Source organism: Micromys minutus, assembly GCF_963924665.1.
Source record: "Micromys minutus genome assembly, chromosome: 11".
In the NCBI taxonomy this organism is placed as follows: Eukaryota; Metazoa; Chordata; class Mammalia; order Rodentia; family Muridae; genus Micromys; species Micromys minutus.
The window spans coordinates 19,321,200-19,345,073 of NC_137980.1; the positions used below are offsets into that span (position 1 = coordinate 19,321,200).

Genomic DNA, 23,874 nt, shown 5'->3' on the forward strand with positions numbered 1-23,874 from the left:
TTTTGTTCCTGAAACTCATGTAAAGGAAACTGGTTGTGGAGGCTCAAATGTGTATAGTTCCAATACCCCTCAAAGCAAGGCTAAGACAGGAGCATTGTCCAGGAGCTCATGGACCAGCTAGACCTGAGCACATAGTATGGCAGCAGCAAGAAAGACCCTACCTCAAGAAGGTATAAGGAGAGACTCGATTCCCAAATTTGTTGTCTGACCTCCACACACAGACTTGGTATAAACACAAACATGACCTCTCTCACACATGCACCACACATGTATAATTGCAATAATTTAAACTGACCCTATCTAATTTCTATTTTATATGTAACACAATAATGATTCTTTTATATCATCAAAGATAACATTCTAGGTAATCTGAAAATAGAGTACTGAGATATTTAACATTTTTAAATTAAAGAAGAGCCTAGGCTCAAACAAGTTTAGACTTTTATACCATAAGACGTTTTCTTCATTGGTTGATGAACAGTGCAAGTAAGAGACACTAACTAAATGCAGTCAGTATAAAGTTCTAGAACCTTGAAAGCTAAGAGGGGTAAAAAAAAAATCACAGTAATAACATAAAATGACTTTGGGGGGCTTCAAGAGTAATGCAATTGGGCATTGCAATGGTCCCACAGAGACTTCATTGTTCAAAGAAATTCAAACTTTTTGTGGTCTTGGCTTATATCCCTTAGAAGAGGGCAAGGAAAAAAAAAGTCCTCAAACCAACTACCCATCCATTATAAATTTAAAAAAATGCCAATTTGGATTTAATATTCAAATATCCAAGAATCTTGTTCATGAAATAGCTTCCAAAACTAGAAAGTAAACTTCCTTATGGTGCTAACCTTAAATATTTAGAAATAAAACAGAGTTATTATTAGACATTAGAAAACCAAATATCCTTGAGAGAGAGGGAAAAAAATGTGTCTCCCGGGATGTAACTGAAGCTACGGGCTATTTATGATATTTGAAGATGTTCAGGTCCCAAGACTTGGCCACAGAAATCCAAAACCTTTAGAAATAGCTTCCAAATGGTAATATTAAAAGAGGAAGGGGGGATAAACAAAAACAAAATCCTGGCCCTCAACTGTGAGTACCCTGCCAGGTATGACATACAGATGTATTCATTCCAAGTTCCTCTCTTCCAAGTTCTGTTAAATGTACAGGGCAGCGTGGCCCAGAGGGATTGGCTCACTAAAATGATTTGAGAAACTAAACTATAGACACAGTCTGCCCGGCTTTGGTTCTTGGTTAATCCCTTGCCGGCTGTGCGACCTCAGACAAGTTGCCTTGCCTTTCGGCATCTGAGTTTTCCCTCTGCTATGAGATCATTATAGAACTGTGCTGGTGGCTGGGAGTGTTCAGTGCTTTTCTCCATGGAGACCCTCTGTTCCGGGCCTGCAAGTTGACCTGTCATACAGTTACTGCTGCTGGTGCTGCTGCTGGTGGTGGTCAAACAACAATTCAAAAACTAGACTGAGTCAGAGCAGTGAATGAAGTGAACGTCCTGGTGAGGTGAGATTAAAAGAGGGAAAACAAAAACATTGAAAATTCCAGCCTAGGTTCCGAACACACTCGAGAGCTTTATTTTCACATACTTTTTTTTTTTTTTTCCCAATCAGCCTTCCTGTTTCAGAAATCCTTATTTTTACTCCTCTGAGCCGGACCCAAACACAACATGGGGCCAGACAAGAGAACAAACAATTCTTAGGTACATCCTGAAACAGAGGCCCTTATCCCAACAATAAAACTGTACAGTTGTTATCATTCATAGTTAAAGGCATAGTTAACAAAAATATCAGCCTAGGACATCGTAGGCAAACACAGCTAGAGTCCTGAGCTCTACAGGACTCCTTTGTAGTGGTCACTTAATAATTACTCACTCAAAGATTCAGAAGTAGAACACCCTGCCTTGGCCTGCGCATCATCTGTCTCCAACACCGCCCACTACATCGGTGGCTTCTGCCCAACCCAGTCCCCCTCCACCCCTGGCTCCCACAAGAGCTTGTGTGGAGAGTGCTCAGAGCCAAGCAAAAAACCCTACCAGTGGCCAATGCTGTATGAGTTTCAAGCCACAGGGCTATGCAAGCTTGGAGTGGATTGAACAATTAATTTTAGCTGTCCCTGACCATCTCTTTAAAAAATAACGAAAAAGAACTGTTTTTCATTCCACTGTCTTCTCTCTTTCTGTTCTTTGACTGTCTTCTCTCTCAAGAACTTACTTCTCATGGTAAACTAAGCAAACAAGTTTTGACCAGTAAGTACGACTTCAGCAGTGAACAGATCTGAACTGGCTCCCACTTCTATGCCCCAGGACGTTCCTGAGAGACCCAGGCTGAAGTTGACCTTCCTCCTCTGGTCAACGTCCTGAGTGTCCTTGGTCTTCATTGAACAGATGGTTGATTTCTTAAGCAAAAAGTCGATTTTCACAGCATTTCTATTGACCCCATCTAACACGTTCTATGCCCACAGAATGGCTTTGTGCCTAATTACTTTGTTATTTCCTTGGTATATTATTCTGTCTGCCACAAGCATGCTGCCAAATGTTTCAGAGCTCGAGACGTTAAAGGCCCGAGGTGAGAGAAAACAACACCCAAGGAACAAGGAGAACACTTCTAACCAATGAATGTGGTTTGACTCAAAGGGGGCATTTGAATGACCCCCACTGCCAGTATGCTGAGCCACACCAATAAGAGCACAGAAAACATCGCAAGCTAATGAGTCAACACAGCGAGGCAGCCATGTGCCCGGGAGGTACATCTGCACCCCGGACTCAGCAGGATTTCAGGATAGTGTATGAAAGGCGTTTCTACTTTCTAAATTTTGTTTGACCCTTTACTTTTTATTTCAAAGTATTCCGTCGTACCTAAATTTTGTTCTTGTAATTTAAAGCAGGGTTTTAAAGAAGGATTTCGTTCTCCCCTACGGTAGTGACTAAGGAGTGTCAAGAGTCAGCCAGGACTAAGGCTCAGCGTCCCCGGGATCAGTCATAAATCAAACCACAGGCCGTGTCAGAATGATTGCTCCCTAATTGGAAGGAACCGAATGCCTTTAAAACTTTTCTGTTGCTGAGAAATGAGCCTCCCAACTGACAAAGTAAGAATATATTTTAAGCCCGGAAACAAATCTGTGTCCAGTTCTAAAGATCGCCATAACTCCTGATTGTTTTATGTTTCTGAAACACCGCACTGTTGGTGATTTATATCCTATCCATGTGGCCAGCCATTTGTTTATGCGATTGCATACCATCTGTTTTTTCAGAAGGGAGGTTTCAAGTTCTTCTAAGTCCCTACCTCCCACCCCACGGAAGACAATTCAGAATGGACAGAGATTTCAATCATGTGGATTCACACAGCGTTGGAAACCCTAGCTGCCCTTCCTTTATATTTGGCAAATGCTTTAACGGGTTAGCGAACCGTGTTCTTATGAGGTACTTATGGGGAGACAACACCTTTTTTTTTACAATGACAAATGATGTTAACAGTTTCATTCTGAGTGTTTAATAGTACAACAGAAGATTTCACTGTTACAGGAAATCGCCCGGATAGACAATAAAGTCCCTGTACAAATCCTGTCTATACCTTTTATTTCTGAGTGTCAACGGAGACACACATCAAATATGGCAGGGTCTAACTATAGTGGATAATAAATATCAAGGTGTTTTAAAAGGAGATAACTTAGTCCTCCGGCCTAAAAAACGCTGTTGGCCATTCCAATTCAATACATCAAACCAGTGCTTCTCAACCTTCCTGATGCCTCGACCCTTTAATAGAGTTCTTCATGGTGTGGTGACCTCCAACCCTAAGATTATTTTTTGTTGCTACTTCATGACTGTAGTCTTACTACTGTTATGAATTGTAATGTGAATATTGTTTTTTCTGATGGCCTTAGGTGACCCCTGTGGAAGGGTCATTTGAGTCCCCAAAGGGCCAGGACCCACAGGTTGAGAACCATTGCTCTACGCCCTACCCTAAGGCCTCATTTATTTGGATACTTAGAAGTGGAGAAGACATCAGGCTTCTCAAAGAAACCTCCAACCCATTGCTACCAACATTCCTATGATATGCTTACTGGGGTTCATTCCCTCTACTGAGGAGCCAACCACTCAGAGAACCAATTTCACATTGATGTCATACAGAAGATATGTAAAGAATTAATTACCATTTTTACAAGGATCCTTGCTGTTTTCTTGGAGAGCAGGTCTCTGATGGCCCAGCCCTGCTGTCCAGAGTTCAGAGTTGACATCTGAAGGCTGAGAAACGTCTATCTCCAGTTCTACTTGACTATCACTAGTCCTTGCCAAATCAAAGTGAGATCCACCTGGGGGCTGAGTGTCCCAGGGGACACCTGATAGATTTGGTTTATTAGATGTGTTAATCGACATGTGCGCAAATGCTTCATTGATGAAAAATGAATTTTCATGACACAAACTCTCAACTCGATTTAGTTCTGTGACCTGTATAAAGAAATGCAGAAACGTACAGTAATTTCTTCAGCCATTCAAACACATTCCATACCGTATTTATTTAGCCCATAAGCCTGAAAACTCTTGTTCTAGAAATCACAACACTAATAAAAATGAGGTTAGTGAGAAATCTACCATCCACCCTCCTCCCAACCCCTCTAAATGAGCTAGAACAAGAAACTCCATTAACCATGCACAATGGATCTTTAAAAAAAAAAAAAAGCAGCAGAGTTCTATGCCATCTGAGAATCTTTACTTTATTTTAATCAAAGCAATCAGTGTCTCCACGTTGGCTATTTAAAAAGGCTGGAAACACGATCCTTCAATGCACAAGAAATTTGCAATAAATGTAATTTAGCAAACTTGAAGGGGAAATCAGATGCAACATAGTTCTTTCCGTTAACGTCGACAGCTTCATGTAGTATGAATAAGAACATACATGCTGTGCAGAGTTCAGAGTACAGAGTGCAGGAACCCTGCCCAGACAAATGCAGTCACCCAGAAACATTATAACGGATGCAGAGGGGACAGGGCTCTTCTAAATGGTGTTACCCACCCAGTGCTTCGTCAGGGCGGTTCGTGATCACTTTTTAGTGAAATGGATTTTGAACTCGCTACATCCAACTTTGAAGGAGCAAATCAGCTTCCTACATTAGCTGTCCCGTTCAATACTTATACAGGACGAGCTAAATGATCTATAAAAACCCGTGCCATACACAATGATAGGTTATTATTAGTTATAATGAGTCCTTCAAACACCAAGAAACCAGCTGACAATGGATGTGCTTCCGGGTCAACTCACCCTTACCTTTTTTTAAAACAATATTCTTTTTAAAAAAATATTTTACTTATATATTTTATATGAGTACACTGCTGCTGTTTTCAGACACATCAGAAAGGGTTACATCGAATTCCATTACAGATGGTTGTGAGCCACCATGTGGTTTCTGGGAATTGAACTCAGGACCCCTGGAAGAGCAGTCAGGGCTCTTAACCACTGAGCCATCTTTCCAGCCCCAACTCACCCTTATCTTACTGGGGCAATTCCATCCTTTTCTTGGGGTAAGCGTGGTGTCTCAGAGCACATAATACCCTACACCCCCCCCCCCCACAAAAGCCTAGGACCTTAAATTTTTTTTGTATTTCAAGTCAAGTTACAGATAAATTAGTTTTGAACAATAATGGCTGCCCTCCATCCCCCAAATGAGACACTTTTGTGAACTGTTTTAGAGGAACCAGGAACTCAGATGTTTGGGTAAGCCCAGGGTATAGAGGGCTAAGGCTTACCTCTTTGCTCCCTGGAGAGAAGACGGCTGGGAGGCTCCTCTGGCGACTATGCTTGCAGTGGTCCAGCAGACCCTGCTGGACACGCATCCTCTGTCTCTCCCTCTCCACCATCCTCTGGCCCTCGCGCAACCGCTCCAGGCTCTGCTGGTACTCCTGGAGTTGGTGGTCCAGCTCGCTACGGTGGCGCAGCAGCAATTCCTCCTGTGACTGGCACTCACGTTCCCGCGCCTGCAGCCAGTTCTCTTGGGCCTCCTGCTCGCGCTGTTTCTGATCACACGTGCGGTGCCAGCGCCGCTGCTCCTGCTGGAACTGGTGCTGAAGCTTGTGGATGTTGGCCAGCTCCTCACGCTGCCTTTCCAGGTAGCGGGATTTCTCCTGGTCTTGCAAGGGGCCACCTCGGAAAGAGTGGCCAGGGGCCAAGCTCTCCCGCTGCTGTAGAACTAGCTTGTGGATCTCAATGTGGCTGTCCTGGATGGTCAAGGCAGCCTAGGAGGCAGGGAGAGGAAGGGGTGGGGAGAGAGAAGAAGCCAAATGAGTAAGTATGGACTTGTGTTATATAGGGGGTGGTAACAGGACCCTAAATGCTATGGGTTAAAGGCCTGGTGGTCTGCTGTAGAGCTAGTGGGAGAAGGCAGAATCTTTAGGAGATAGGTTTAGTAGATGGTCAGGCAGAAGTGGGGGTGGAGAGGGGTGTGCCTGTGTGTGTGTGTGTGTGTGTGTGTGTGTGTGTGTGTGTGTGTGTGTGTGTGTGTGTGTCAATCCTGGCAGGGGATACTGGGACCTAGTCCTTCCATTTTTTCATTCCATGAAGCGAATGGCTCTGTCTACCTTGTATCCCCACCATGAAGTTCTTCTTTCCCCACCAAGTGTCCATGTACTAAAACTAGGAGCCAACATCAACTTTTCCTCTTCTATCTTTTTTGGGAACTTTGCCTATAAGACACAAGGCTAGCACAGCTTGTGGACTGTTTACTTCATCAGAAATCTCTCTAAAACATGGAATGCTCGCTGGATTATTTGAATATCCTGCTCCTTCCCAACCTAGATCCAAGGCACTTTGAGCTTTGAAAGAGGCTCGTCTACATTTCCTAACAGATTGACTTGAGGATTTATACAGGAAAATATACACAATAATACATACAATCAATATCACTGGCCTTTCATATCTAAGAGAGTTTGGTTCAAAACTGTTGATGCTCAAGTCCTTGACTGAAATTCTCAGTGGTAAGACATAACCGGCCCCCACCCCCCCAACTCTTTGAATTGCCTCTAGATTGCTTGCGATACCTAATGTACCAACTATACATTGCTTCGTTCACATGGGGAAGGGTAAAGCCAACTGCTTTCCTGAAGTTTCTGGAACCGCTTTTTCCAACATTGTAATCCTAAATTGGTTAGGTTTCAACCTAGGATAAAAAAAAAAACTCACAGCTACAGAGGGTTGATTGTTCTCATTCTTGCACTGGGAGAAGTGACTGGCTGCTGGTTGTTGGGTTGTGTTGAAGTCACTCCTTTGGGTAAAAACTTAGTGTGTAAATTCACAACCCTCTAAATTCCCGTCTTATTCCCATTCCCAGTCAATCATTCGTGGGAATTTAAGAATCTATATAAACACAGTAGAACCCTTTATTTGAGTCCCAAACCAGAAATTATTTGAGCTTTATATATTGCTTTCATGAAGACATAAAAATAAAAGTCAGCTATTTGGAGACTTTTGGCAAATAGTCTTTTTATAACATAATGCCTGAGTGCTGCGGTTAATGCTGGTTTTAGGAGCCATAGAAGTCAGTGGGATGAGTCCCCTTACTGCTAGGTTTTAGCATTAGAGAGAGAAGGTCATAAAAAAAAAAAAAAAAAAAAAAACGAAGCTTAAAGTTGTTGTTTACTGGATTGCTAACAGGAGGCAGCTGTGGTTAAGGGAAAATAGGTACTGTAAATCCCAGCAGACATGACTGAACACTTATAAGCCATTTTGAGTCACAGTATCTGACGATGAAGAACTTAGCAACCTCACAGGAAAGAATTACCAGGATCTGAGAAGATGCCAGTAAACCAAGTCAACAACACCAAACCTATAGCGAATACTCTTGGAAGTTTTTAGTTTTGAAAGTTCCCATTTAAAGTTCAAGAACGTGCAGAAGAAACACATTGCAAAAGAGACACATTACACATGGCTTGACTCTGAACGAGAAGTCATCACCATCCTCAGGATAAATTCAAACCTTTGCTTCCTAAGACATTTTCAAATTGCCCGTGTTACACGATCCTTGGGAAGACAAGCATTTGCCCATTGGTTTGTACGATCAGCACTTTTCTATATTTCTGAAAGTCCACAATCTAAGATGTTTTAAATTCATATTTGCTTTGGGCTTCGGAATGAGACTCAAAAACGTATTCATCAGGGCATTTTGAAATCAAATTTGTGTTTTTAAATTTGAAAATTAATCGAAAAAAAAAAATCATGGTCCCTCTTGAGGAATGACTTTGTAGAGCTGTTGTGAGAAGAGCCCTGGTCACCGTGGAGAATGGACACCGGCCACTGTGGTCTTTAAACATGGGGTGATTAGTATTAATAACCCACCGGCACCCTGCTGGCTTGACAGCACACTGTAGATGCTGCTACTACTTAATGCCCTAGTCTCTCAGGGTATCCGAATGAAAGCCAACAAATCCACCATTTGGCCAAAATGAATAGGTATTCGCTGTGTATGGACTGTAATTAGCATAAGTCAGTGTAAGCATAAAGAACTTACTATATCTGCTTGGGATTCCGATAAGGCCATTGTCTTCCCTCTCACAAGCAGACACTGAAGACTGGATATTGATTTCCACATTTTAAAATGTACTTTCACCTCACTTATGTGGTCCCTTTCCCTTGTCTGTCTATTCTTCTCCAACTACAACAGAGGAACTAATTGTCACTTTCAGAAATGGGTAAAAGTGCACCACAAAACGGAAACATTTCAGTCCCCACATCCCAAGACCAGCTCAGGGACTCTACTCTGTTTGTAGTTAACACGGTGGCTCTCACCCTTCCTGACGCAGTGACCCCTCAGTACAGTTCCTCATCGTGTGGTGGCCCCCAACCACAAAATCATTTTCGTTCCTACTTCACGTCTGTAATGTTGCTACTGTTATGAACCGTAATGCGCACATCTGTCTTCCCTGATGGTCTTAGGCAACCCCGGTGAAAGGGTCACCAAGGGGTCACAACCCACAGATTGAGAACCAATGACCTAACATGTGGTAACAGTGAGGTCAGGAGGCTGCTGAACTCTCCCAAACCACTCGGAGGTGAACAACAGCAACAGAAAGAACTCTGCAAATTTCCAACAGGCAACACAAGTCAGGATGCTCAATGGTTATAGCCCGGAGAGTTTAAGGGACTTTTTAAAGCCCGAAGCTTTTCAGTTGACACCTAGAAAAGCTTGTTTGTTTCACAGGATGAATGGATGTCTCGGAGCCCCTATCTCATGAGACCTTCCACAAGACAGCAAAGGCATGGTCACATGACTTGGATAAGATAAGGAACTCACTGTTAGCACCATTTAACGTACTTTCAGACGGAGGCATGGCCAAATTGTGGTCCGTGTACCACATGTGTCCCAGGACAGCTCCGATACATGTGTAGACAGTGCCATGTCACCATGCCAAAGAGTTAACCCTGTATCTACCCAAGCAATAAGCCAAGAAAATTCAATAGATATATTGTTAAAAAATAGTCATAGTACTATTTTTTCCAACTTTCTACATGAAACATTCCAGAGAATCTACAAGAAATTTTATTAAAACAAAAACTGAAGTTAAGTGAGTTAGCTGATATTAAAAAAATACATAAAAACCAATAGCTTTTATTAACAACCATACATGGATAAGCATAGACATTTTTTTTAAATTTATAGAGTACCTGTATGAAGACATTTATAAATAAAGCTTCCAACCTAGCCTAAAATAAAAGGGGTTTGACCCTGTTCGCAGACAGACCTGGACGGAGAAGAAACACTCATTATCATCCGTTTGGTTCATAAGCAAAATGCCGTTTTAATCTACAGTGGTTTGTAGGAAACTGGACAGAGTGATCTATAAACCTTGTAAAATATTAAAAAGCGACTAGCATTGCTACATACTCAATCGTAACCCAAAGCTGTCAGACCCGAGGAACGGCGCTGGTACTGGAGCAAGAACAGGAATGGGGTGCTTAAGAGAGAGTTTTCCTACTGTCTAAGTATACATAAGAAAACATCTACTGCAGCTGAGACTCTGCTTTCTGCTCCACATTCAGACTTGGTTTTCCTTTAACCGTCCTAAGGTGGAAACTATGAGCTATGAGAGACAAATGGGAAACCAAGAGGCAGCGCTTGGCCCTGGTAAGGAGCAAAGAGGCACAAACTAAGGGAACTGAGAGCTCACTCCACTTTTAAATTGAGGAGAGGAAGGAAGGAGAAAGAAAAAGGGATGATTGATTAACTGTGACAGTTTCCTAAAATCGCAACTATAGTAATCTTACCCCGTGGAAACTGAGCTGTGGCTAAAAACACTTATTATAAGGATGTGGATGTTTTATGCTGTCGGTAACACACATATAACTAATTGGGACTGAATTCAGGTCTATAGATACATACATTAACATATCATATAATGTAATACATACATTAACAATCATGCGGGGTGTGGCTGGCGCCACCAAAAGACGTATGTTGCCAACGAGTCACACGGAACAGTCTAAACTCCCGAGGGATACACACAACATGGTAACCCATGTCTTATTAGTTTTTATTTTCTTTTTAAAAAAAAAAATTATCATGTCAACAGCAATTCTCTCTTGAGAACCGCAGACATTTTACTTGATTTTTTTTTTTTACTCTCGAAACGTCTAAATTTTGTAACTATCGTCGTCGTGATCGCATTAAAAACTACTAACCACCACAGAAAGCACACGGGGCACGTCGGAGGCTTTAGCGTGTGTCATCTGAGGGACGGATTACACAGGCTTTCAATTCACACTGTTAGCGTAATTTCTATGCCTTCCTTAAAAGGTAGGAAGCCATTGGTAGGAGGCTCGGTGGCCCATTTGCTTTTGAGCCATGAGCTCACTGAAGCACAGGGGAGCATGCAAAGCTTTTAGCGGCTCTTCAAAAAGGCCTAAGGCCAGATGTGGCGGCAACACACATTTAAGTGAGAGTTTTAGCTTTTGCCAGAAAATATGAGGTCATGCTGCCCTCGCCGAAGCGGTTCTCCTCGTCAGAACCAAGCAGACTCGTTACCGAGAGACACGAACAGCTCGATGGTGTCAGAGGAGAAATCGGGTAAACTGTGGCAGCGCTATGCTGCCTCATGATTATAAAATCAGGTAACTCAGCTTGTCTGGTGGGGTGACACCTGGAGGGGGGTGTTGGCTCTCTGCTAGAATGGCTTACGACCTTTCAAATGTTCTAATTTCTGAGGTCTGGAACTCATCGATGTACATTAAAAGAAACATTCACAAGGTTGAAATTACAGGCGAGTCATTACCTGGAGGCTGTAGAGGAGACGTGTTAAATTCTGTATCGCTTGTATAATCTGGGGGTATAAAACAGATTACCCGTGTCAAAGTCTCGAAAAGCATCCTCAGCTACAATTTGAGAAGGGATGTTTAAAGCAAAAACATGTCAGCTTACCTCTGACTGTGAAGAACCTGAAAAACTTCTATATTCCACCTAAAATACATGGAAAAGAAATAAAAAAACAGGAGAAAATGAACAGCCACTCAACTTCTGAAAGCTATCAAGTATTCCTGATATAAGAGTTTCCCTGTCTAAACTCCATCCCCTCAGCTACAGAAACTATCTCCTCCCAGGCTGGAGAATTAAGCGGCCATTTAACAGTATAGGTTTTACTCGTTCATGTGTGACAATTCTTACCCAACCATCCCTTAAAATGGCAAAGATGATGGCGAGCGAACTCTAGGAGAGGCTGGTGCACCTTGTTCTCTGGAAGCTACAGAACATCACAGGGCTTCTAGCTCTCTCATCTCAGTGTTGGAGAATTGTGATGCCCAAGTAGCCAGTGCTTAGAGAGAGCCAGCCCCAAAAGCGCTTAGTTGGTGTCCTCCAGATCCTACCTCTGTTCATCACCAGCCAGCTCAAAACCCATGAATGAAGCCAGAGGACACTGGCCATCTTCTCCTTGGGGATGGGGCCTATGCCTCACACTTGGTCTCTTTCCCACCATTGAGCATGAGGGGATACGGGAACACCGCGAGCTCTAGTTGCCAAAATTGCATTATGTAGTTGTTAATGTATTGTCTGTCTTCTCTCATTAGTAAATCGACAAACAGTAAGATTTTATGCATTTAATACTATATCTGCAAACCTAAGGATGGTGCTTAACAGTGTAAGGGACACTCAACAAATAAATGACTATAAGTTATACTTGCTTGCATTCTCTTTAATAAGCAGCAACGAACACTAGAAACTCCACATTTTATGAAATAGGAAACCAGTTCCCTATTCTCTAAGAGCCTGCTGTCTCCTGTATGATGCTTGCCTTTGTCTGAACATATGTCATGTTAAGCCCTACAGAAAGTCAACCATGGTTCACCTTGTTGCCTAAAGGAGGCACTTGGTTTAAGCTCATGATGAGTGAGTCCAGTTTGTTTTTTTCTTTATACTGTCAATACAGATTTTGTTGTTAATCTGTCCCTTAACAGGACAGGACAAAGGCAGAAGAGAGAGATGCCGAGGTCAGTACTTTAGAACTCTGCCCAAGTGTCCGGAAGGCACCAGGACTATAAGCACTCTGGTTTGGTGGTTAAGTTCTTAAAAGCAAAACAAAACAAAAAGCCAAACCAAAAGAACATGATATTTCCAGTTTTTATATTCCAATCTTATATTATATATATACAAAGAAGTAAACATATAGAAATGAGTTGGATTGTGCTACATTCGGTTACTTACTGCTCAAACCTCTGAAGCTACAAAAACTTGTACATCGTCTTTTTAATGGACTTCATCTGCCACCTGGTGGTTGTACTGAGTAACTACAGTTGATCCTTGAGAATTTCTACCCTTGGGTTGATTTTAATTCTTTTTCGAATTTTGTATTAGCCCAATCTTTCAAAGGACACTAACGCTGAGGCATCCATTACATGTTCACTTAAAGCTTTATCCAAGTGATCTTTTCATATATCTGTTTATTTCCATTCTCAAAAGACCCCGTCAAGTGTCCGATTTTCCAGAGGTTAATAGAAAGAGAAACCTGAACTCCCTACCACCTGTAACTGAGTCAGGGGTAGGAGCCAAGCCATTTTCTATGCAGAATTAAGCTGCCACCAGCCAATTATCTGTCTTCCCTATAACCCTGGGGCAATTGAAAGCAACACACTTCACAGTGAAGATCCCACGGAGAAGCAGGGGCAATTTAATACAAACTAGTTCCAAGCTTACAATCAGAGTAAGTAAAGTAAAACTCTGTATTCATAAATTAACTTGGGCCTCTGAACTTTGCCAATGAATACTACACCAGAGGTGACTTTTCTGTGAAATTCTGAAAGTCAGGCTTGGCTCTGTTCTATGTCACATATCTTGAAAACATGTAACAGTAAGATGCTGCATCTGTAACATACATGTGCCATAGTCCCACACTACTGAACATCAATACTTGGTAATGCAGCTAATTCAATGCTAAACAAGGTAAAAACTCCTAACCTGACTCTCCACCTCCCAGAAGCAGTGTTATGCCTCCCCTGCTTACGAAATCACACACTTGAAGTTAATAGGAAGCCGTATGTATGTAATTTCTACACCGAGAGTAACAGCCCTACATATACCAAGAATCAGAGAACACAGTGGAACAGGCAGTAGGTTGTTGTGTGGATTCCAGGTCTGCGAGAGGAAGGTGGAGGGCGGGTGAGGAGCAGAGGTCACAGTAGAGAACAGAAGCAAGACCGTCCCAAAGTGGAAATCAGTTCAGCTCCAAGGGCGCCATCTGGTGGTGAAGCATCCCAATGCCGGGGCCACCTCTCGAACAAGAGAGATGCCAGAAGTGGGGATAAGCAAAGGTTTGCAGCGCAGAAAGCAAGCCGGAAGTCAGATAGTGCAGACACACATAGACGCATGAGGGTTTTCGAGCTTTCCGGTTTTGTTTTTAATAACTTTCCAGTTGTTGTTTTTAACACTTACATGATATAGAAAGAACACGAACATTTAAAGAAGAAATAGTTTAGAAAGTTTCAATATAGATATTTTAAATGGATCAGAAACAATTCAGAAAAAAAATGTATTTTCAATCCGCTCACTGCATGAGAGCCGAAGCTATTCTGTACACAAAGCAATAGGTTCTGGTTACGAGCAAGTTGGTTAACAATACCTTCTCCCCTGCATCAGAGACCGCCAAGTCGGTTACCACACCCTGGAGCCCAGGATCCACATCCCAACAGCCTCTTCCTTCTGTCCCTTCTGTGACTAATGCTGGAAGCACGCCATTGAGACAGAAACAAAAAGGACAACATCAAACATCAGCCGGCCAATTGGGTTCTGTATACAACTGAAACACACTTCAAAAAAAAAAAAAGAAATCACGAGATAATACATGCTGAGTGCTTCCACAGGGGGGGCGCTAGAGATCGCAAGAAAAGCCCACAGTCCCTGCTCTCTGGGAGCTTACAGGCTGAGATACCAAACAGCATCCTTGTCACCCATCATTTTAATTGTGCTTCATCCTTGGGCTCATGGGTCCAAGTGTTCTTTGTGGTTACAGAGTCTACATCTTGCTTTCATTTAATAGGAAAAAAGCCTCCTGGGAAAGAAGTGATTTAAAACAGGTGCCCAGTGGAAGAAAAGCAAGGTCCCTTGGCAGACCCGGGTCCGGGAAAGGCTCCCTCGTGGCCAGTCCAAGAGCAGCAGCTGAAGGACAAGGCTTAGAAGGCAGGTCCAGAGGCAAAGGAATACTGTTCTAAGAAGGCTGGAGGCTGCTAATGCTTTATGGTTTCAGAGTCATAAAAACCGAGAGCCTGCCTCAGTTTCTCCTCATTTCCAGCTTTGCACACATTTCCCACTTAAGTTTAACACTGTAAATAGTGGACATGGAACCTAGGAAAACACAGAAACCGCTCCAGAGATGTTAAGTACCAAACACAAATTTACCTTTACCCATGAAACCTCCGTCAGCGGGATTTCATCATTTCCTTGCGGATTTTAATGAAAACTTGGGCTGTGTTCACTATTTACTGATTCAAACCAGGCTTCTCAAAGCTGTGACACACACACACACACACACACACACACACACACACACACACACACTTTTCATTGGAGCAATATCTGACCAGGACCCTGATCAAAATATTCATTTTGTACTATTTATAAACTTTAAAAGAATATGGTGTTATTACGCATCTTTATTTCCAACAAGGGCTGCCCCTTTACTCTTTGTTTGAATTAATAAGATCATCTGTATCACCATTTTAAAAAACTGACAGCTCTCCAGGACTTCAAAATCCTCTTCTAAAGCAGAGTTTTGTGTGAGTGGGGACCATTTTGGATGAACCGAGTGAAAAACCAAGTTCAGTGGCTGCGAGTTGAACAGTGCTTAGGCAGTGAGGGTGGAGGGACAATTTATAGCACTTCCCTAACTCCTGAAGAGATGTCCAAGCCATTTCCAAGCAAGGAGCCGGTGTGCTCCTCTTCCCCAATGCCTCACATTAGCGGTTAAGCTTTAGAGGAAGCTGATGTGGAGCCAAGCAGAGGTAGAAGGCTGGAGCTTCCATAGCTTCTGTACCCTCACATGTAGCTTCGGGTGAGCAACAGGGTCTCCACTGGACTGACCATTGTGGAAAGTAGATTCTAACAGTCTCCTTGGAAACTATACTGATGGGCTTGGCTTGTAACCTCAGACCGATATGGGATTGCTTCACAAATGCCCTCCCTGAAGCCCAGTGCAAAACCGCTCTCACCCCCATTCCTTCTTTGAGGAATGGTCCTCTGTCCTTAACAACTGTCTAAATCGGTCAGACTCTCAGAGCACCACGTTCAAGCCAAGCCAAAATGTACGGCTTCTGGCCTGATCATAATGGCGGGCTGTTCTAGGTCTAGCAAATGGGTATCCCTTTGGAAGGCTCTGGAATGTAGATTCTGACAGGGAGAACCCTCGCTGCCCTGCCTGGAGGAAGGAGAGAACCTGGCAGACACTCCAAACAGCTGCAGGGGCACAGTGGAGCCTCACAGCTGTCCCTGGGGCTGGCGGACAGCAGCGTACCCTCAGTATTTTTAGAGAGCACTTCCTCAATGGCATAATGAGGCTCTTCTAAAGGAAATCACCCAGAACAGTACAGCTCCCCTGGTGAATCTGGCTGTTCGAAATGAAAAACATATGTGCGCGTTCTGAAAATAGAAAGGCGGGATTGAATAAAGCAGAATTTGAAAGGGGAAAATAATTTTGGGTGCTTGTAATAAAAACAAAAAAAATTGAATAGAATTAAAGCGTTATACTGCTTCTTGGCTTTCTACTGAACCAAGAGATTGGGTAGAGAAATTCTAAAACAGAACGCCTATGGTAGTGCCCACCTATAATCCTCGAACTTGGGAGAATCAGAAATTCAAGGTTATTCTCAACTCCAATTGAGGTCAATGTGAGAGCCACCTGGGACCATAAATAAAAAACAAAACTAAGCTAAACTAAACTGAAAAACAAAACAAAACAAAACAAAAAAAAAAAAAAAAAAAAAAAAAACAAAGGAGCTGTTGCTGACATTTTACCACACATATTTCTTTCCCAAGGAAGGTTTTTTACCACCTTCACATGAAAAATATACTCTTTATGCTCTCTTAGAAGCCTTTTTGGAATTCAGTATTTAGCTTAAAACTGTACATAACACAGCATAACTAGCTTCTGAGACATTGCTAAGCTAATTCTCTACCTCTTGGTTTCAAATCTCGCAGCATCTGGGTAGGATGGGTTACACCTGGAAGTTCAGCACTTCCGAGGCAGGAGGATCACAAACTGAGGTCTGCTCAACATACAGAATATATTCCTACGTGAAGAAGAAACTCTGGGGCGGAGGCTGAGGGTGACGCTCTGTGGTAGACTCCTTGCCTAGCATGTTCGAGGCCTTGGGCTCTATAATCCTGCTACCAAAATAACTCAAAAAGAATTGTCAATTGCGTCTACAATGACACTACCAAACCTCACACTCACCCGTGCATCTGCATGTGTGTGTGTGTGGGGGGGGGTTCGAGTTATGATTCCTTAGTTGACACTCAGAAGATTATCTTCAAGCACCGGTTCACCTAATGGATTGCAGAGACCCTTACAAAGAGGTTTGGAAGTCCTTTCAAAAATTCATCCAAGAAGTCATGAAACCTTGGACAGGGTATGGTTTGGGGAAGATGCAATGCTTAGCCGGAGGACAGAACAGTATCACCTACCAATGGAAGTCTTTGTCCTTGAAACACAAGTGCCATTAATTGTCACATATATCTGTTTATGGCCAGCATGGTTATTCTCAAGTTTTTTTTTTTCTAATTACAAAAAAATACATTGAGTTCCCCTGAAATCACGTAGTGACTGCTTTTGTTTTATGTGACCACTGTGTGCACTGGGGCTGTGTGCAGACTCATGGCCAAGGACTGCACTGTCACTTACAAGCAGTTGGTGATGCTGGCACATCCTCTGTGCTGGGTGTGTCAGTCAGGACAGCCCCTCCAGGGCCTTCTTCCGGAGACTGGCTTACATCACCCATCTTTGAAGCCTTCACGGCAACTTGCAGACTCTCGGCTAAAAAGGAGAAAAACAAAACTAAATTTAAGCAATAAATATACAGAGAAGTAGTTTAGTTTACCAGGTGTGTCCAACCTGCAACCGGAGGGCTGCATATGCCCCAGGCTCTGGTAAATGAAACTATAAACTTTAAACATACAAGACTATAAACTTACTTATACGAATTTATAGTAGCATCCTTTTGCATAGAGAATTTAACATAATTTTTAAAAATCCATTGTATAAGATATCTCAAATGTAGCTTTTCAGTAAATTAGTATGCTGAAAACCTTCCTGTAATTCAATGAATATACACACACTATCGAGTATTAGGAGTTTAAACATTGTTACTAAGATATTAGCTGTTCCTTAAAGGAGTATTTCTTCAAACTTGCTTTTGGTGCTATACAATCCTATCTGTACTCTAGTCCTCTTGGGAACTGCTACCCCTTCAAAAGGAGACATGTTTACTCACATAAAGGAGTCTTGGCTAGCAGGTAGAATATGTCCAGGACCTTGTAATTATTTCTAAAGCATCCTCAGTACATTTGGACCACATTCGGGTCAGAGAATGACTCACTGAGCATCCACTGTTCTTGGGCTATGGGTATTTGATGACTAATCAAGGGAACTTCAAAGAGAAGGGGAAAGAGACACTTGCAGCTTATGGCCACACTGGGGCGCAGGAGAGCAATAGTCGATACTGGAACTGGGAAGAAGTTCCTAAAGGGGTGGCCACTGAGCAAACCAGGAAGGGCGGTGGGATTTAAGAAGGGAAGGGAGGGATACTAGCAATCCAGCAGAACAAAGGGGCTTTTCAAACTGTGCACTCAACTGTCTTTATTTAGACAGTGATGTCCCCGTCCCCAGCAAAAATCCCTGCAGTCAGGTGACCCAGCATGGATGCTTATCTGTGGTCTACATGGTGCTTCCTTCCACTGCTCTGGTTCCCCTGAGCAGCATGGTCCAGGAGTGTGCGAGTGTGTCCTGGCTCCTGGAACAAAAGCCAATGGCCTTCTCTCCCCACACTAGGGAAGATTTGATAGAGAGGAAGAAGCTGAAGCCACCAGCTAAGTCTAAGAGCAGGTGATTTGCTCCATCAAAGCTTTCATCATGGATGCCGTCAGCCTTCTCCACTTCATTCCCCAAACATGAGCCAAAGTTGCCTACCCCTCTGCTTCTGCTGTCAATGGTCCTGTAAATGTAAAATGTAAAAATATCCACCCCCTCTCGCTGACTCCACAGTTCTCCACTTCCGTGAATTTGTCTTCCTACACTTATATTTACCATCTGACATACTTATTTCTTTATCTTTGAAACTTCTAGAACATAGGTTCTATGAGAATACATACTTTTTGTTGTTGTCGTTGTTTCCTTTTTTGTTTGTTTGTTTCATCTGGCTACATCTTGGCACCAGGGCCACCGTGCCTGACTTGTAATAGGGACCCAGTAAACACATTCTCGGGCTGTTAAACCAAATCATTTTTAGGGCAACTCACCTTCTTTCAGAGCTGCTGCGAGTAGGGAGGCTGCCTGGGGAGGTTCTCCGGGGTCAGGCTTGATGAGCAGATGGGGTTCTAGGTGGACATCCTCAAAGCCACTTAGTTCCCCAAGTTCAGCGTAGATGTGTAGTTTTTCTTCCAAATACGTGCAAATCTGTTGGTCTTGGTTACTGAGTATTTCTGTGGAATCGTATGCATCATAAGAGGTTATCAGGAGCCTAGCTATAAGCTTATCATAAGAGGTTTTCGGGAACCTAGCTATAAGCTTATCATAAGAGGTTTTCAGAAGCCTAGCTATAAGCTTATCATAAAAGGTTTTCAGGAGCCTAGCTATAAGCTTATGATAAAAGGTTGTCAGAAGCCTAGCTATAAGCTTATCATAAGAGGTTTTCGGGAACCTAGCTATAAGCTTATTATAAGAGGTTTTCGGGAACCTAGCTATAAGCTTATCATAAGAGGTCTTCAGAAGCCTAGCTGTAAGTTTATCATAAGAGGTTTTCAGAAGCCTAGCTACAAGTTTACTTAGAAGATCAAGTTAGGAGGACAAGGTTCCATGATTTAGCAGGCAAACTGGCCCAACACTTTTGTTGGGTGAGAGAGACCCAGATTCAAATTCTGATGCCTTCCCTCATAACTGTGACTTCCTTCAAGTGACTTAACATCTCTCCTATCCTGCGCTGCACTTGATAAACAAGTGTACCTTTCCCAAAATTCCAGAAAACCTTGCAAATCGATTTCTTTGTTTATGGGGACATCTTTCTATTAAGACTGAATATGGAGCTCAGGAAAGAGACTTGAGGCAACCCTCTCTGGAGCACATGAAGGCTCCCAGGGGTGAAGAGCGCAGGGCTGAGAAGCCTCAGTCTTCTTTGTCTTGGTTAAAGCCAAAGCTAGTTTATGGTTCTGCTTCTAAACATCAAGTTTCTATGACCATCTTTGCATGCATCAATTTTCACCTGACTCCAATGTGTTCCGGGAGTCTTAGAGCCTAGAGACCCTAACTAGCATCAAATCCAGAGAGGCCCCGCTTCTGCTGGTTAAGGGAGTTGGAGAGAACACAGGAAATTACTGACCTCCCTGAGTGACTTGGCCTGGAGTTGAGAATGAGTGAGATAAAGGTACTCATTGGCTTCACAGCGCACTCATTTCTGCCTGGTGAACTTCTTGTCTAGTCACAGAAGCTTGACATGGCAGAAACCCCATTTTTCACCAGCATCATATGGCCCACAATTATTGCTTCATGTGTGCTACATGAATTTACATGAGTATCTGATGTAAATTTGTACCATGTCTGCTGACGATGGTTTCAGTGAAGAGTGGGTGGTATAGACCTCGGGTGAACCCAGTTAACCGGTGTCATCACCTTCTGTAATGACATCACGATTTTCCCGCCACTCAAGACCACAGCCAGAGCCGCACACACACCTTGACATTGCTGAATTTTAGCCACTCTAGCTTCAGCTTTCCGCCTCTCTTCATCAGACTCGCTTGTCCTTCCTCCTTCTTCTGGACAACTTTAAAAGACAACAGTCAAGGCATCACTGCAACCAGTTTCAAGGACTTCTAAGTTTATAAGGAAAATGTGGAAACTTGGAAAGAGAACTATCCACAAAGAAAAAAAAACAAAAACAACAACAACAATAAAAAAAACCAGAACAACAACAAAACAGAACAAAGAGAATTCCTTGTTCCTCCCTTCCAAGAGATTAGTTTTATTTTTTTTTTAATATTTATTTATTTATTATCTACATGTACACTGTAGCTGTCTTCAGACACACCAGAAGAGGGCATCAGATCTCATTACAGATGGTTGTGAGTCACCATGTAGTTGCTGGGATTTGAACTCAAAACCATCTGGAAGAACAGCCAGTGCTTTTAACAACCGAACCATTGTTCCAGCCCTGAGTACTCACATGCTACAACATAGACTCAAAGTCTCTATAGGATGGTTCAAATATCCCAACCCCCACAACCACCACTAGCAGCAGCAACAGTGGCACTGTCATTTGGTACAACTAAGATAACAACATTTCTGGTTTTGCACCATTATGAAACTCCTCTTGATGGATCTAGAGTAGAAGGATTATGGGATAGATAGTAGACCTCCATAGTGGGTAGATGAGGTAGAGATGGGAATAACTTACAGAATTCCAAGCTCGTCCAACTCATCAAATTACCAGTAATAATTATCACTCCCACCCTTGCCCTTCATTTATCAAAACTGTCCTTGCACAAGTAACAAGTAATACATTAACTGAGAAAACTGAAATTTGCTAGGCATTTATTTGAATAGATTTTTTTAAGGCACCTGCTCTCAAGGAGCTTCCAGTCTACAGAATACACACGTGCCTACATGTAAAATGTAACAACTGCAGGAAACAGACGGCGGGTGCCAAATCAGCGCCTTAGAAAGCAGGTGCGACAGCATCTTAGGTATAACAGAGAACACCTGGACAGAAGAGGTCTTCATGAAGCAGGTGAGCAGGAACCACACAAAAGCACACAGGTAGAGTGGAAAGGCACGGCATGCAGGGGGGGCGTGCAGAGGGCAGAGCTGCAGGTGACATGCTACGGCAGGCAGGGGCAAAGACCAGGGAGCAGGCAGTTCTGGCTGAGGCAAAGTTTTCATGCAGGAGAGATATGGTTAGAACATGCTCCCCAACTGACCAAGGGCATCCCACAGATGAACAGCAGCCAAGTTACCTTTCTACCGCCTGCTGTATCCGCCTCATCCAGTTATTCCGTTCCTCCTTGGAGTTGGTGTGGATTTCGTACATCTCAGGACCAGCTGACGAAGCGCTGATTAGAAACATGCCTCTCTCCTCATTGGCAACTTCTCTAGCAATAAGCTTCTGAAGGGAAATGACCGAAGGCTTCTGGTCCTGTGAGAGTTAAGGGGATATACAGGTGAAACCGCACTGTCTCTAAGCCAAGAGTTACATGGAACCCGAGTCACAGCAAGCAACAGGATTTGGGAACCTTTGTCTCCCTTGTCATCCTTTCAGAAGAACTTTGGAAGTTCAGAAGGTCTCCAACAGATATCACGTTAGCTCTCCCCTGGCTATGACAGTGTTTGGCACAATCAACTGAAGACAGCATTCGACAAAGGGACCTGTGGAGGGTATCTATTCCTCAAAGCAAAGCAGATGGAGAATGAGGACTGAGGGGAATAATTATCCTTAAGGTTGTCAGGTTAGAGGCTGAAAAGATGGCTCAGTGGTTAACAGTAAATGCTACTTTTGCAGAGGGCCTGAGTTTGGTCCCCAGTACCTACACTGGGTTGCTCAAAACCACCTGTAACTACAGCTCCGGGAGATATGATGCCTTCTTCTGGCTTCTGCACTACAGATTTATCCCTCACACAGAGACATACAGATTTTAAAAAACACATTTTTTAAAATAAGTATGTTTTTTAAAGATTTGCAATTTAGAGGGCAATTTCAAAAAGATCAGAGGGTGAACAAACACGAAACCACTGTGGTTGAAGATGAGACTTTAAAAAAGGTAGATCTGACATTACAATAAGATTGGGAAGGATGGGGACCTGGAACCCATTGGATTCTTCAGTAACTAAAAGACCAGAACCCTAAAAAATAAGGTCATCAAATAAAATGTGGGAAGGGGCAGATAAGATCTGAGAGTCCTTGGGCCTCATCAGCTTCTTCTGCTCAGGCTTTATAGATCTCAGCCCCAGAACTATTGCAGCTCTACCCGTAGGTGACTCTTCCTCACCAACCAGATGAACACTGGGTGAGCAGGTCTGGTGCTAACTCATCTTCATACGCCAGACTCATTGCCTTGCACAGAATAGGCATGTAATTGATGTCTGCAAAATGGATTTAACACAATTCCATCTGAGGAAAATTGGAAGAAAGACTTAGAGTTGGTGTCCCAGGTATAAAGAAAATAACTTTTACCAGCATTTACTGTGGTCTTGAAGCACCTCCAAGCTATGCCCTGGAGCCACATAGTTGACAATGTTAATAGTCCCACACCTGGCCCAAGAGCCTTGGTTAAAAGAAGGGCCAAAAGAATGTCTACAGGATGAGAAGCTATGTGAGAGCACAGAATCTGCTTTGGTCTGTGGTTCCCACCAATGTCTACAGAGCTGGCCTTAGCCTGTGGCTTTGTTTCTCCCTTGTGAACTGAGTAAAGCCTTTATCCACCACTGGCCATTCCATATTCTCCACTACTGACTTCTCAGTGCTGACTTGCCTGCCTTCCCAGCATTGTATACCTATGTTGCATCTGGTGTTATTGCTTAAGGCATCTCTGGAGTGTTTTTCATGTTTTTTAAGAACAGTGGTGCAGGGGGAGAGGTCATGATGAAACAGACAACAGGTCTACCCAGTCTCATGTTTGGCCTCTGGAAATGGATGGTAAATTGGTTTTAAAGCTCTTGAATCTTGCCCTCTATAACAGAGAGGTCCTCTAAGTATTATACAGATCCCTTTTAGTATTGGAGATCGATGTTTCGGGTTCCTCTTTTTTTGTATATAAAAATGCAGTATATTAAAATGCAACATGGGGGTTGAGTTGCTTGATATGAAATAATGTAAAGTTATTAGTAGTAGGTTAGGGCTCCAGAGAAAGGGAGGTGGTGGCAAGATGTTTCAAAAGAGAAGAATAAACAAAGGGTAGGAAGAAAAACTAATTAAATCCATGCCAACTAGAAGGCATCGGGGGCATGCTTGTCATCATTTATATTAACTATAGAAACACTAGTGATAAACAAGATCCAACATCCCCAGGAATGAAGGCAATGCATAAGCTCTGTACAGATGTCACACTCTGATGATGTGAAGGCCTAATGTGGTCTGCAGGGATATTTGTTTGTATCAGAGCATTTTAAAGCTGTTGTAGTATAGTAGTAGTAGCAATTGTTGTTTT

The 23,874-nt window shown here is 42.8% G+C and overlaps 1 protein-coding gene across 1 annotated transcript in view; it reads right to left on the minus strand.

Annotated features, from left to right (window-relative positions):
* The window catches only part of ARHGEF28 (Rho guanine nucleotide exchange factor 28), a 223,795-nt gene that overhangs the window by 26,079 nt on the left and 173,842 nt on the right, over positions 1-23,874 (minus strand). Inside the window, exons 26-34 of the mRNA XM_080924751.1 lie at positions 21,688-21,866; positions 20,410-20,498; positions 18,982-19,164; positions 17,369-17,500; positions 14,096-14,196; positions 11,407-11,445; positions 11,261-11,308; positions 5,750-6,235; positions 4,159-4,453 (exon numbers count right to left, since the gene is read on the minus strand). Of these exons, the coding sequence (XP_080780877.1) occupies positions 4,159-4,453; positions 5,750-6,235; positions 11,261-11,308; positions 11,407-11,445; positions 14,096-14,196; positions 17,369-17,500; positions 18,982-19,164; positions 20,410-20,498; positions 21,688-21,866 (1,552 nt within the window). The remainder of the gene's footprint in view (positions 1-4,158; positions 4,454-5,749; positions 6,236-11,260; positions 11,309-11,406; positions 11,446-14,095; positions 14,197-17,368; positions 17,501-18,981; positions 19,165-20,409; positions 20,499-21,687; positions 21,867-23,874) is intronic.